The sequence below is a fragment of the Pleurodeles waltl genome, chromosome 6 (assembly GCF_031143425.1).
Source record: "Pleurodeles waltl isolate 20211129_DDA chromosome 6, aPleWal1.hap1.20221129, whole genome shotgun sequence".
Taxonomy (NCBI): Eukaryota; Metazoa; Chordata; class Amphibia; order Caudata; family Salamandridae; genus Pleurodeles; species Pleurodeles waltl.
Genome location: NC_090445.1, coordinates 129,199,760 through 129,212,861, shown reverse-complemented (window position 1 = coordinate 129,212,861; position 13,102 = coordinate 129,199,760). Strand labels below are relative to the sequence as shown.

Sequence of the window (13,102 nt, the reverse complement as noted above, 5' to 3'; positions counted from 1 at the left end):
CATGTCCTGTGTGCCACAGTATACACCGTGACATTTAACAAACGCCCATGTCCTGCAATGTATAACATGTCATGAAATACCCGACCTCGTGCCATGTCCTGTGTGCCACAGTATACACCGTGACATTTAACAAACGTTCATGTCCTGCAATGTATAACATGTAATGAAATACCCGACCTCGTGCCATGTCATGTGTGCCACAGTATACACCGTGACATTTAACAAACGCCCATGTCCTGCAATGTATAACATGTAATGAAATACCCGACCTCGTGCCATGTCATGTGTGCCACAGTATACACCGTGACATTTAACAAACGCCCATGTCCTGCAAAGTATAACATGTAATGAAATACCCGACCTCGTGCCATGTCCTGTGTGCCACAGTATACACCGTGACATTTAACAAACGCCCATGTCCTGCAATGTATAATATGTAATGAAATATCCGACCTCGTGCCATGTCCTGTGTGCCACAGTATACACCGTGACATTTAACAAACGCCCATGTCCTGCAATGTATAATATGTAATGAAATATCCGACCTAGGGACATGTCCTGCGTACTACAGTACACTGCTATATTCAACACATCGCTATGTCTAAAATATCTATTGCAATTTGCTGCCTAGTGCCATGCCCAGCGTGCTGTAGTATACACTGCGATATTCAACACACTGCCATGTCCTGCATGTCACAATATCTACTGCAATACCCGACCTGGTGCCATGCCCTGCGTGCTGTAGTATACACCGCGATATTCAACACACTGCCATGTCCTGCATGTCACAATATCTACTGCAATACCCGACCTGGTGCCATGCCCAGCGTGCTGTAGTATACACCGCGATATTCAACACACTGCCATGTCCTGTATTTAACAATATCTACTGCAATACCCGACCTAGTGCCATGCCCTGCCTGCCGCAATATACACTGCAATATCGGTCACAAGGCAATATTAAAATGTCTAAAATCCCAACTCCACTCCACAGTGTTCTACATACAAACGTATATGGAATGTGCAATGCTAAGTATCCCATAACCTACAATACACAACACTATGGTCTGTTCATCACGAGTCAGAGCCCCGCAACGCAGATCACTCGCCATCCTACAAACTGCAATATATATTACATGTCAAATACTACTATCATGTACGAACTACAAGACTTTATTATCAAATACGTCACACTATATACATACTACAGTATATCCAACAGGACGGCTTGTCCCTTTCGTTTAAGTATTTTTATATAAACGTGGTGTATGCACATATATAATTACACTGAGTGACATTTTAATATTTAGCCAGTATCAAAGAAATACGAGAAACATAACATAGGCATATGTATTACGGAGCGTATATATAAAAACTGTATCTTTGCATAAATGCACAGGTGAATGAAAGTATATCTATGCATTTATTTTGCTGTAAACACAGAAATTTATGTAACCACACAAACACGCAAATACACCCCAGGTACGTATGTATCCATACATACATAGAATATCTGAGATAACTATCAAAAGTGATGCTGACTTAACACTGCCGACGCTCTGCTGCCAAAAATTCGAAAGGTGCGGGTATGAATGACTATATAGATATGTCAGTTATATTTTTAATTTGTTTGTATTTTTTTTTTTTTTTTGCAGTTTAACTGAACTAGAGTAAAAATGCAAAAAAACTAAAAAACAACAATGGGAAACCATCTAATTGTCCATCAAAAAGATTTGATATTTAATATGGATGTCGGTGCATTCTGTGTTTTTAAGTTGCTCTGCTAAAAGTGATTAAAATCTGTGAAATGATTTAATTAGGAGAATCAAATGAAAAGGAAAGGGCGCAAATGAGTTGGAAAAAAGCAAAGCTATTCTAAACGATTAAATCGCCATTTTAACAGTATAATGGGGTTTGCATACTGAAGAGAGAAACGAGCAGCATATCTCATCAATAATTCATAGCAGCGCGGAGTCACCGGGAGGTCAGCAGACTAGGTGCACATCTCGAGCATTCATAGGAGCTGAGCCCCCCTCCCCCGGGCCTCTACACAATGCTTACACTCCTGCTGAACCCGTGTCCGAAGGTCACCGCTCTGGATGGAGTGTACAGAATCAGTCTCTAAAGTTGAAAAAATAGGCTTCAAACGCAGAGAGAATATATTTTTTTTAAAACACGCCTAGCTTTGAGTACGAAGCAGAAAAAAATGTCAGGGTCACAGCGCTCCTCGCCCCTATATCCAAGAACACGCCGAAATATTTCATAATAAGAACTACACACAATCGATAAGAATTATGAAGATAATACCAACGATAACGAAGATGGCGGCGAAAGAATAAGAATAGTTCATTGCTAAAGACAGTCACCTAAACCTAAATTGAAGGCTGCAAAAGATGGTGCTTAAAGTCTGAGGCACCACGCCCGATAAACGAGTGTTTAAATTAAGAAGCTCTCTTTACATGTCCTCAAATCTGACGAGTGAAACGCCCAATGTCCCCTTTTCAGGCTTAGCTCCCTCCAACAACGTTTCCATATTTTCAATACTCTGCATGACTTTGTTTGCTGCTTTTTGCCATGTTTGAGGGATCAGAAGACACTGATATCGAATGTGCTTTCATTTGGGAGACATGTTGGGAGTAATTTGACTCAGCTGTGTACATCTATTTCCAGTTGACTGCGTGTTCCAGACTTTATTAAATGTCATTACACTTCTAAAACGGGGTGGACATCCAGGCGAGCAGCACGCAGGATCCTCTTCGGCCTAATGCGCCTGACTTCAAAGGGAATAGTTCTGTCGTTTTTTGTGTGTTTTTTTGGATACCAAATGTTTTCATCTACTCCTTTATTGTTATGTTTAATTACCAGTAAACAGAACCCTCTAAAAGAGAAGTCGCAAAAAAACCTTTACAAACTAAAATATTTTTATAGAGCATACAAATATTTTACAGGCCACCTTTCGTCCCTTTTTTTTTCTTTATACATTTTCTCTGAAAAATATGGAAAATTCAAATTTTTGCACAACTGAAAAAGTATGACTTGGCAAATTACTGTTTCACAGTACATTTGACGACAACCTGGCATTCTTTCTCATCTGTTGCATACACGAATATGGAAAACATTTTTTAAATATTAAGTTCTTCGAGAACGTGGCTAATGTGAGCGTATTTTGTTGGATTTTTGTTTGAAAGCATGCAACGCCCCCGGATGGCCACCAGAGCCCGCCTCGCGTCCAGCTCACGGGCTTGAAAGAAGATGGTCTGGCCGCAGGGGAGTCTCTGTCTGCCTTATCTTCTTCACGAAAAGTCAGTCACTGAGATCTCCGCTCTTTGTTAACTCCCATCCAGATCAGGTAAAAACAACAGAGCAACCCAATTACTGCTCCCACAACTCACCCCTAGAGGCAAAAACAACCTAAAACGTATTCAACAAACGAGGCGACTCCAGCAAAGCTTAAAGGTTCGCCGAGCTCTTACGCATCTGACAAAGATATTTCTCGAGGAATAAACTAAAAAATGTGTATTAAAAAGGCAACTCCGCGTAGGCGATCCAACCGAAATGCATGTTAAAAGAGAGCAGCTATTCTTCAAGTCACAGAAGGAGCAAGTAGGCTTCAGGGGTGTTAAGAGTTACAACCGGAGGGGTCAAAAAGTTGAGGGTCAAAAGTTTACGTTGTGCGTGCGAGTCTGTGTGTGTGTCTCTGGAAGCAGGCTGGAAGTCGGTGCAAATGGAGAGGCAGAGGGGCATTTCCTCCGCCGCTGAGGACAGGGGGAAGGAAGGCACAGACAGCGCAAGATCGACATTCAAGGACGCAGAGTCGGAGAGAAAGGAAGAAAACGAGGCTAAAAGGGCAGTGTGTGTTGTGAGCACTTTAAAAAATAATTTAAACTGCTCAGTCACGTTCACTGCTGGGGCAAAGAACAGCCCAACCATAATCAAACTGGGGGAGGAGAAAAATGGAAGCGTCGAAGTACTGAACGGAATTTAATTAAAAGAATACCCCAGCAAAGATACATTTATTAAATGCAATTACGTGGCGGTCCCTACAGACCTAGAGCAGGCGCTGCGGAGCCGCTTCAGGAGCACTGGGGGTGGGGGGCTCGTGAGGGGGGAGGCAAGGGTTTACCTCTGGATGAACTCTGTCCAATATCTGGGTTCATGTGACTGAGGCGTGTTCCTTCGAAGCAGGAATACGTGCACCGGCGACATTTGTTAAGGACTGCACTTCGCGTGCCCGCTTTAACCCTAACCGGGGGCGGGTGAAAATTGGGGCGGGAACATTGTGCATATTTGTGAAATGAGTGAATATCACAACTGTTTGTCCACCTGCTCAGTCGTTTGTTTGTTTTAATAAACGATTTATAGTAGAAGTACTATACACGAGGAGAATACATCTTATCTACTACTAGTTCAGCTAAATTGTGTATTCTATGTTAAATGGGATTAATACATCCTTAGCAGTGTAGGGACTACTTTACACATCATTTTTGTAATCCTTTAAAATGTTAAGTATGTTCGATTATTCGATACAACTCGTTCACATTACTCTTTGATATGTCTCAGTGAATAGGGAGTGAGTGCTCATGTGTAGGCGTTTTACTGACGGGGAAACCGTCTAGTTGACCAGAAAAAAAGAATGTGCTTCAAATTCGAGATAATTGTGCACGAAACGAAAACCAGGCGGTCTGTGGTACTAGAAGATTAACATTGCGATTAAGGACCAAAATATATTATTGCTCACCAGCCCCAACGGCGACTCTACGTATGAGTAAACCAAGTTAGGGCTTCGTTACTGTGTCAATGGTCCCATTTACCCCTGAAGACCTTTCTCCTGTAAATGTATTAGTCGAAATTGGTAAACTATAATGACCCTCTCATTTTGTTCCCGCTATTTAAAATCAGCTATATTTCAAAAGTCATTTAACCCCCCTCTCCTGCAACCACACCTGCATGTAATAGTATTTTTTTTTTTCAGTTTGTAGAGTAGCTCACAAAACTCGTGCAAGTATTCCGCCACCAAGGGCCGTCGTGAAGGCCACAATACTGCTAATCTGGAGAGGGAATGAATATTGGATCTCTAATATACTGCTTTTTGTTTTAGCGATTCACGTTAATGGTTGACCTAAACCAATACCCAAAATACATAATTTAAAACAAAAAATGTGACAAATTCATCTTGTATTTACACTAATCCCAAAAGGGCCGGACAAGCATTTGTTTTGCGCCCTAGTAAAATATAATCGCCCAATAATAAATTAGATTATTTGTAGATTGCCATTTCCCTGCGGCTCATAATTTACAATGAAAAACAGATTGTTTTTCCGTTTATGTAAAGCACTAAACACGCACTCTTGCTATGGGAGTGCGTATGTTTAAAACGTGTAATTATTACACCACATTATCCAACCATTAAATAGTTCGATTTCGCCAACAAGCTGGGTGACATTTTTTATTTTTGGAAATATTGCATTTATTTTAAGAACACTCCGAGAAATAGTTGTTTCAGGACAGAGATTAGCCGTTTCACTGCAACGACGTATATTTCTTTCTAACTGGAATCCCTGAAATGCGAAAGGCGCTTTATTAGAGTACTTGTCGGCGAGGGTTAACGCTTCTCTGCGAGTATCTTATTTTCGATGTCTTTGTTCGCACACACACCCTCTTCTGCTGCTGGACAGCACTGTATGCGGATTATAGAGGAACAAAGATTGTTTTGCACCCCGTGCAAGGTACTATTAGTGTTTCTAATCCATGTGCCCCCGAGAACTGGCATGGACGCTCGCCTTTAGTCGGTACATGTTTGTATGTTCGGAAATGCGAGTTGGAATCTGTGGTCCATCCTGTACTTACTAAAAATAAATTACTGTAATCCATTGCTACGATTATGGTTTGCGTCAAAAATCAAATTTTTGAATTTTAAAAGTAGTTTCTTGGGGAAAAAAATGCGTAGAGTAAATTTAACATGAGATGCGTTAAATCGCGAGGTGGGCACGGGTGTGTGTTGGGAGGGGGTGCTTAAGTCACCGGCATCCAGGAGGAGAATGCAGTTCTTTGCCAGGCCCATTTTTCTCCAAGTTAATGGTTGGGCCGCATTCAGTGTGACCGAGGCAGGCTCCTCAGGCAGCGAGGGAGAGCCCTAGCTGGGGTGAAACGCAGGTCAGCGCGTCTCACAAATATGAAAATCCTGCAGGGAAGAAACGACACGCCTAGCTGTTTAACAAAGACTGCCAAGGCGGAGAGATTAATACCACAAAAAAAACTTGTGTGGGGGTTTAGCCACCAAAAATGTTCATTTGGGCCTGTGGCAGGGAACAGAGAGCAGTTCCGTTTTAGGTTTAAAAGACAATGGTGTTCCGCTGCAGCGCGGTCTGCTGGGGGACATCCCACAGACCAGCGAGGGAAGGGAGCAGAAGAGGGTGGGAAGCGGAAAAAGCGGGGAGGGGGCCTGCCCCGGCCTGGACCCTGGACCTTATTCCTTAGCCGCAGTTGTGGCTCGGTGGTGGCGGTCTTTCTTGGCGCGTTGTTTTGCTGATGTCGCATGAAGGAGGGGGACTTGCTGAAAAGAAGGTATGTGCATCGCCCTTGCGTGGAGGTCACTGAGGGAACCTGTGGATCAGTATAATTCAGGAGACAGGACCTCCCCAGCCCGTGGGAGGGTGGCAGAGGCAGCACCCCAACATCCACAATACAAACTGATATTTGATTTCGAGGGGACATATGTTGCGGTGAGATGTACCCGGCAGGTGCCTTGAAAATGTGATTATTAACACGGCCACAGCCGCTCCCACATCACACCCTGAGATCCCCCATTTCTGCCCTTGTTTTCTTAGCCTTCCACCACTCAAACTTTCGTGTGGTAGCGGGGCTGCTCAGTCTGCTCTTACGGGTGGAAGAGGGGGTTGGATTTTGGGGTGGGGGGGTCGAGTTAGCTCCGCCTGTCACCCCCTTCGTTTGAAGTGGAGATTGGGAACAGTCATGAACACATCGGTCTTGTCTTTCAAAAGCAGGGTTTTATGGCCCCAATCAAAAATGTAGATCAGACTGGGTTCCGTGTGGAGCGCCCCTGAAGAGGGGACGGGGGGCTGGATGGATGGGGTCTGGCAGAGCAAGGGGCGCTGCAGGGCCAGGCCAAGAGGCGGGGCATGGCAACGGGTTCCCCGGTTAAGGCCACACTGGTTTTCACTAATATGTACCTTAACAGTTCGGGAGCAAGGCAAGGAAAGGGCAGTGAGTACCAAACCTCTGCAGGTGTGACTCGAATCTCCCTTCTCCCATCGAGTCCGGCCGCAGGAGACCCATGTGTGAGAGGAGAGACCGTCCCCCTCATTGCTAGCAAGGGGACATGTTGTAACCATTGATGTGGCGCTGTGTGTTATTATATACTGCAAGCACAAGCGCGCGAATCCATGCCTACATACAAAAGAATGTAAATTGCCAAGTCCCTTTGCATGTTGTGGGTAAGGGGTGTTTATATGCCTTGTGTTATCATGAGAAGGTGAGAGAGGATTTCTGGACTTAACAGTGTTGACTTGGTCTTAAGGGTGTGTGTGCGTATGTGTCACACATCTGTTTCTGTGTTCTACCGGGACTGCGCATTAATATTATGGCTTAATAGCTATAGCTATATGGGTCGAACAGGGTTGGTTTCGTTAAGTATGCTGCTTAAAATGACATATTTTGCCGTCCCTTTTTTTTGTTTAAGATGCTCACTGCGTCTATTCGAGAATCATTTAACAATTGTCCTCTGAAGGTCAATTTCTTCAGTTAACAGCGTCGCTTCGGCCCCTATGTACAGACCACCACGGGCGCCCTCAAAAGCTCAAAGTGCATGTGCTTGTTTATTTTAAAGACGTAATAACTTTTAATTTGGTGCAAGTGGAGTGGGAGTCTTTCACAACATTTCCATTACTTCCTAGAGCTGGGTCATTCCTCGCTCCCGACAACGAGTATTTTAAATTCCACCGTAGCACCGTTTTCAAAAGTAAACCTGGCAGCCTTTTGTTTGAAATGTTCCAATCTTCCGAGGACGCTGGTGCCTGATAAAAAGATCAAATTGCTACTAGCCATTTTCGCCTGCTCTTCCCGTTCAGAGATTGGGTATTTAATGTTGTGTAAATTGCTTAAATCGAGAAAATGCTCAATGTAACACTTGCTTGCAGTTTAGAAATGGAACTCGTCCAGTGCGTGACGCAAGGCCAGGTGTGTGTTGTCTGATCTGAGCCGATTGTTTCCTTTTGTTGCGCCTTCGTTGTGGTGTGGTTGTGTGCTCTCCTCGATAACTCAGGACCCCCAGCTGTGGGCACAACGTACCTGCTGAAAGTGTTGGTTTTCTTAGCACAAGGGGTGGCCTTCAGCAGTGATTGAACACATTGCCGATACCTAGCACAAACAGGCAGCAGTGGGTCGGAGTGACTGCAGTGGTTGCCTGGTTCACTTTATGTCGGGGTTCTGGCGGAAGTGGCCGCTCCGTACTCTGCTGATATGAACAAAGTGTGTGTCCCGCACGTCCCGCCAAGAAGACGACCCGCACCTCGAACCAACTTGAGAGAGAGATTATTCTGTTTTCTATATGTACCCTGTAGATCCGAATTTGTGTGAAAAAACGCAGAGTCACAAATTCGTGTCTAGGGGAATATGTAGTGGACACAAACACTACAGAGCCCTGGGCAGAGAAGAAGAGAGCAGGACGGACGCGTGTGGCACACCGCAGGGAACCGACTGTAACTGTGAAAGGTAATGGGCTCTTAAATAGACTGAGTCTAAGTCCCAGCCTCGATCTGCTAAGTCCATCTCACCTCACCCCACACTACACACACAACCATAATCGCTTGAAATGCAATGCATTGTAGATATGACATCATTAAACTTTACGTCTGTTTGCGTCACCAGCATTAGGTGACTCCACATTATTCTGTAGGCTGCACCCCGATGTGGTCAATGGCCCTGACCCAAGACAGAAAGAAGATGCCATCCACACAGCAGACCTCGTCTGACATTGGTATCGTTCAAGGGTGTTCTCTCGCTATGGCCTGAGCTGTGTGTTTGTTGATGCTGTTGTAATGCCTTTATACAAGTTAAGAAGGAGCGTGTTGTGTGCCCTTGCTCCCATGCGCACTCGTGCCTGGTACTGGTGAATACGGTATAATAGGGTGCCATACTTAAATGTGATTTAGTAACGCAGGTACCCCCAAATTACTTGATGAATTTTCTATCGATCCGGTCAGTGTCCTATTTATCTCTGCCAGTGGCCAGCGTGGAGGCAGAAGGCGGTTTCCTGCTTCTTTCAGTAGCGCGAGGCCACAGCTGGGGGAGCAGGGCAGCACCCCAGCCTTGGAGTTCTATATCTGTAAGCGCTCGCCAGCCAGAGACCCCAGAGTACCACATGCGTGGAGCCGCCCGAGGCCCCTGCAGTGCTCTGGCCCGGTGAAGACCCCTACATTGGACAGAATGTTTTGTAAACATTGCTGTTAACCAGAAATAAAGAGGGGCGTCTTCGCTAGGTCTCGCTCGCCCAGGTCTCCTGCGGAGCGGGTTAGGGGGTCGTGGGGGGGGGGGTGCATAGGGGCTATTGGTACCTGCAGTGAAGCCCTCCTGAACGGACTTGGTGCAACCCGCCTCCCCTTGACTTGCAACAGCCTGGAAATATGTAAATATTGCAGATAAAAAAACTGCCCTGCCTGCTGATGCCTTCGGACCTGTGGTGTTCGCGAACCTGCTTCCTGATCCGGGACTGCAGGCGGGCTGCCATTGGCTCCCGCCGTCACATGCAAAGCTAACTTTCTTGACTTGACAGTGCAGGGAGGAGGGTTTAGGGGAAACAGGAAAACGAGGCAGGGGACAGGAATAAATTTTAGTGCATTTTGGGGGGCTGTGTGCGTGCAATTCCGAGGCAAATTAATGGCCATGAGCTCGTTTTTGGTCAACTCCAACTATGTGGACCCCAAGTTCCCCCCCTGCGAAGAATACTGCCAGACGGATTACCTTCCCAGCAGCCACAGCCCGGACTTGTACAGCGGTCAGAGGCGAGACGCCGGCAGCAGGTTCCTGCAGCAGCCGATCGAGGCGCCCTTCCGTCCGGCCTGCCCGGAGCAGCGCTACTCCTCGTGCCTTGGCTCCAGCCAGCCCCCGGCCCCCGCTCTGCTCAGCACCCGGGACCGTGGCCCCCTATGCGAGCCGGGGACCCCGAGCCCGCCGTCGCCTCCGCCGCCCTCTTGCAGCCAGACCCCCATGCTGCATCAGAGCCCCCCAGGCAAGGAGCCGGTGGTCTACGCCTGGATGAAGAAGGTCCATGTCACCACGAGTAAGTACAGCCCACCGCACGCCGGCAGTCTGGGCTGCAGGGACCCTTCGCCAGCGCTTGTTTAAAGGGATCTTGCGCCGGCAGATTTACGAGCTGCTGTTTGCTGGGCGCTAATAATTACATCCGCCATAAATTTTTATTGCACTCCTGCCCAAAGTTGCCTTTGAAGTCTTCCCTGCCCCATCCCGCTCCTCCTCTGATTTCAGTATTTCCACTCGCTGTTACTTTTTTCACAACTCTGCGCCTCCCTTCCCACCCATAACTGAGCATTTCGAAGTCTTGTAACTTATTTTTGGGTAAAGCGGTAAACTTCCGAGTTCTGCCGTCTCTTTCCCCTTATGTGACTGGTGGCGGGTAGGGAGTCCGAGTTCTTAGGGTGCGTTTTTGCACCATTTTGTTGATGGCGATGGCGGAAAGGCCGTGCTGCGGGGACGGGGTACCTATGTGAACAAATAAGGGCTGGGAGTTCTCTCCGAGCTAGGAGCGGGGGTGCTATAGAGAAAATAGGGGGTAGAACTAGCTATTACCGTTTGTATTGTGTACGTGTGTGTGCAATAATCCTCAGGCATTCGTATAACTGGGTTAACTGCAATAATGCGAGCGCAACACGTGTACGTGGATCTGGATACACATAAAAACGTAGTCTTAGCTTGTTGATGTGCCCACCACCCTGCAGCCCCCTTTGCCACCACCCTGCACCCACTGCATACCAGCCTGCACACATCCCACCGAGGGTTTTTGTCCTGGGATCAAAGCACACGCAGGCACTCAGACACACACACACACACATGCATACACACACACATGCACGCACACAAGTATGTGATCTCACATTTGCCGTCTCCTTTTGCACCAGCGCTGTTGGCTAGCTTTAGGTTCTGTTGCACGGTTTGCTTCGTGTTAGTGTCTCAGAAAGGGCAAAGCCTGATATACCCAGAGAGAGACAGGCTGAGTCCGGGTGGGTATGTTGGGTGGATAGTGTCGATATATAAATGGATGTATGATCCAGTTTGTCTGATGTATATATATGTGCGTAGAGAAACAGGTGGTAGATAGATAGATAGGTAGATAGATAGATAGATAGTGCCTTCGGGAAGGGAGGCTTTAGGTGGCTGGATATATGAAGGTGGACGTCTGCATAGGCAGGGTATATTTATTGCCAGGATGACAGCTTGTGGTGGTCTGGTCTGCTTGTCTGGTGGTAATTAAATGGATACATAGGTGGATGGACGAGTTTGTAGTAGCTGAACAGATGTATGGGAGGGGAGGGAGGCCGGGAAAGCAGGTAGGTGGGCTCCACACACAGACAGGCAGGTAGGTGAACATAGACAAAGAGACAGAGGCACGTGTTCAAGTTTAATGCCTAAAATGCACACAGTAAGCCGCGCTTTCCTTCTTCTCCTCTTTCGCCTAGTTAATCCCAACTACTCGGGAGGGGAGGTCAAGCGCTCCCGCACCGCCTACACCCGGCAGCAGGTGCTGGAGCTGGAGAAGGAGTTCCACTACAACCGGTACCTGACCCGGCGGCGGCGGGTGGAGATCGCCCACACCCTGTGCCTGTCCGAGCGGCAGATCAAGATCTGGTTCCAGAACCGCCGCATGAAGTGGAAGAAGGACCACAAGCTGCCCAACACCAAGATCCGCTCCAACCCCGGCGCACGGCCCGGCGCGGCCCCCAGCAGCCTCTAGCCTCCCCGCGAGGCACTGGACATTGGGATGGATTTTTGTTTTCTTTAGTTGGGGTTCTACGAGGTGTCCCTCTCGTTACAAAAGGAATCTGTTATTTATAGAAGGGAACTCCTGCTACAAAGAGCACAGTTTGTGTTGTCCTGATGCACGCAGTACAAAGAAGGGGGGCTCTTGCTTCACATTTGGCCGAGATGGACCCCGCTATCACGCCAAACCCTGGGCCATTTGTCATGTTTACTCTGTGCTACAAAGGACGGGCCGTATGCCTGCCATTACATCGACGCACCAGCGTTGGCTGTAATAAATGAGGGGCCCCTTCGACAAAGAAAGCTGGGATTTCACCCCCTCTCCTCCTCGTTTGCCTTTTTGTCTCTCCCAAATCGGAGAAAGAAGCAGTGTTTGGGAGACTTGAAAATATACGTAGATACAAGCATATCCATATAAAAACAGTATTCTACCAGAGCGTGGGGGACAGGGGGCGGCTGCGCACAGCAAGGGGACCCCGGCAGCGGCCGTGAATGCCTTCAGTATTAATGGATCAAAAGATGCGAACTCCGAACATTCTGACATGAAATGATGTTATGGGGGGGAAAAACAGAACCGTCCACTCTCCATCTGTAAAATACCCCCGCCCCCAACTTTACTTTCCGTGTATTTATTGCCCTTTGTTATGAATCTAGGGTGGGATGGGGGTGTTTCGGAGAGGCCTATGCGGAGTGTTTAATAAAGCAGGCGGATGTTCAAGCGGGCTGATGCACCCCTCTTTGTTCAGACCACGCCACCCCCTTGCTGGATGAGTAGACCCCTTCTGTTTTTTCTTGACAGTGGACATTAACGGAAAGGGGGTACCTGGAAAGCCGCGAAGGAGAGGGGGGACTTTGCACATACACCTTCGGTCAATATTCTCTGTACCTGGCTGACATTCCTGTGATTTCGGCTTTGTGACGCCCTCTCGCCCAAACCCTTCCACAGACCCCCCTCGGGCTTATTCCTACTGCCACCTCCCTGTGATGCTGTCTGTGGTAACTGTACATAGTGAAGATAGAAATAAATCGGGTTACGTTGTGAATGTCAGCACCCAGTGTCTTCTGTGAACGTTTGAACTTCAGTGATTTG

At 47.1% G+C, this 13,102-nt stretch overlaps 2 protein-coding genes and 1 long non-coding RNA gene across 8 annotated transcripts in view; 2 read left to right on the top strand and 1 right to left on the bottom strand.

Annotated features, from left to right (window-relative positions):
* Positions 1-10,109, bottom strand: part of LOC138299350 (uncharacterized) — a 30,887-nt gene extending 20,778 nt beyond the window's left edge. The window contains exon 1 of the long non-coding RNA XR_011204739.1: positions 9,979-10,109. This is a non-coding gene — a long non-coding RNA (uncharacterized lncRNA). The remainder of the gene's footprint in view (positions 1-9,978) is intronic.
* Positions 1-13,102, top strand: part of HOXB3 (homeobox B3) — a 67,093-nt gene that overhangs the window by 21,176 nt on the left and 32,815 nt on the right. The window contains exon 1 of one of the 6 annotated variants that reach the window (XM_069237550.1): positions 6,293-6,564. The exons of 4 other annotated variants lie outside the window; for them this stretch is intronic. The gene's annotated coding sequence lies outside the window, so the exon portion shown is untranslated. Of the gene's footprint in view, positions 1-6,292; positions 6,565-12,882; positions 13,009-13,102 lie in introns of those variants that run through there. One more of the 6 variants, XM_069237549.1, reaches the window with a different exon arrangement.
* HOXB4 (homeobox B4) lies at positions 8,423-13,060 on the top strand. The gene is made up of 2 exons (XM_069237566.1): positions 8,423-10,297; positions 11,712-13,060. Exons 1-2 carry the CDS (start codon positions 9,895-9,897, stop codon positions 11,984-11,986), a joined length of 678 nt encoding a protein of 225 aa, XP_069093667.1. The 5' UTR covers positions 8,423-9,894; the 3' UTR covers positions 11,987-13,060.

Bases quoted from the DNA above. Each gene is read 5' to 3' on its own strand.
- HOXB4 (XM_069237566.1), top strand. From the start codon at position 9,895: ATGGCCATGAGCTCGTTTTTGGTCAACTCCAACTATGTGGACCCCAAG. The intron at 10,298-11,711 runs GTAAGTACAGCC...TCTTTCGCCTAG, and splicing joins GAAGGTCCATGTCACCACGA to TTAATCCCAACTACTCGGGA.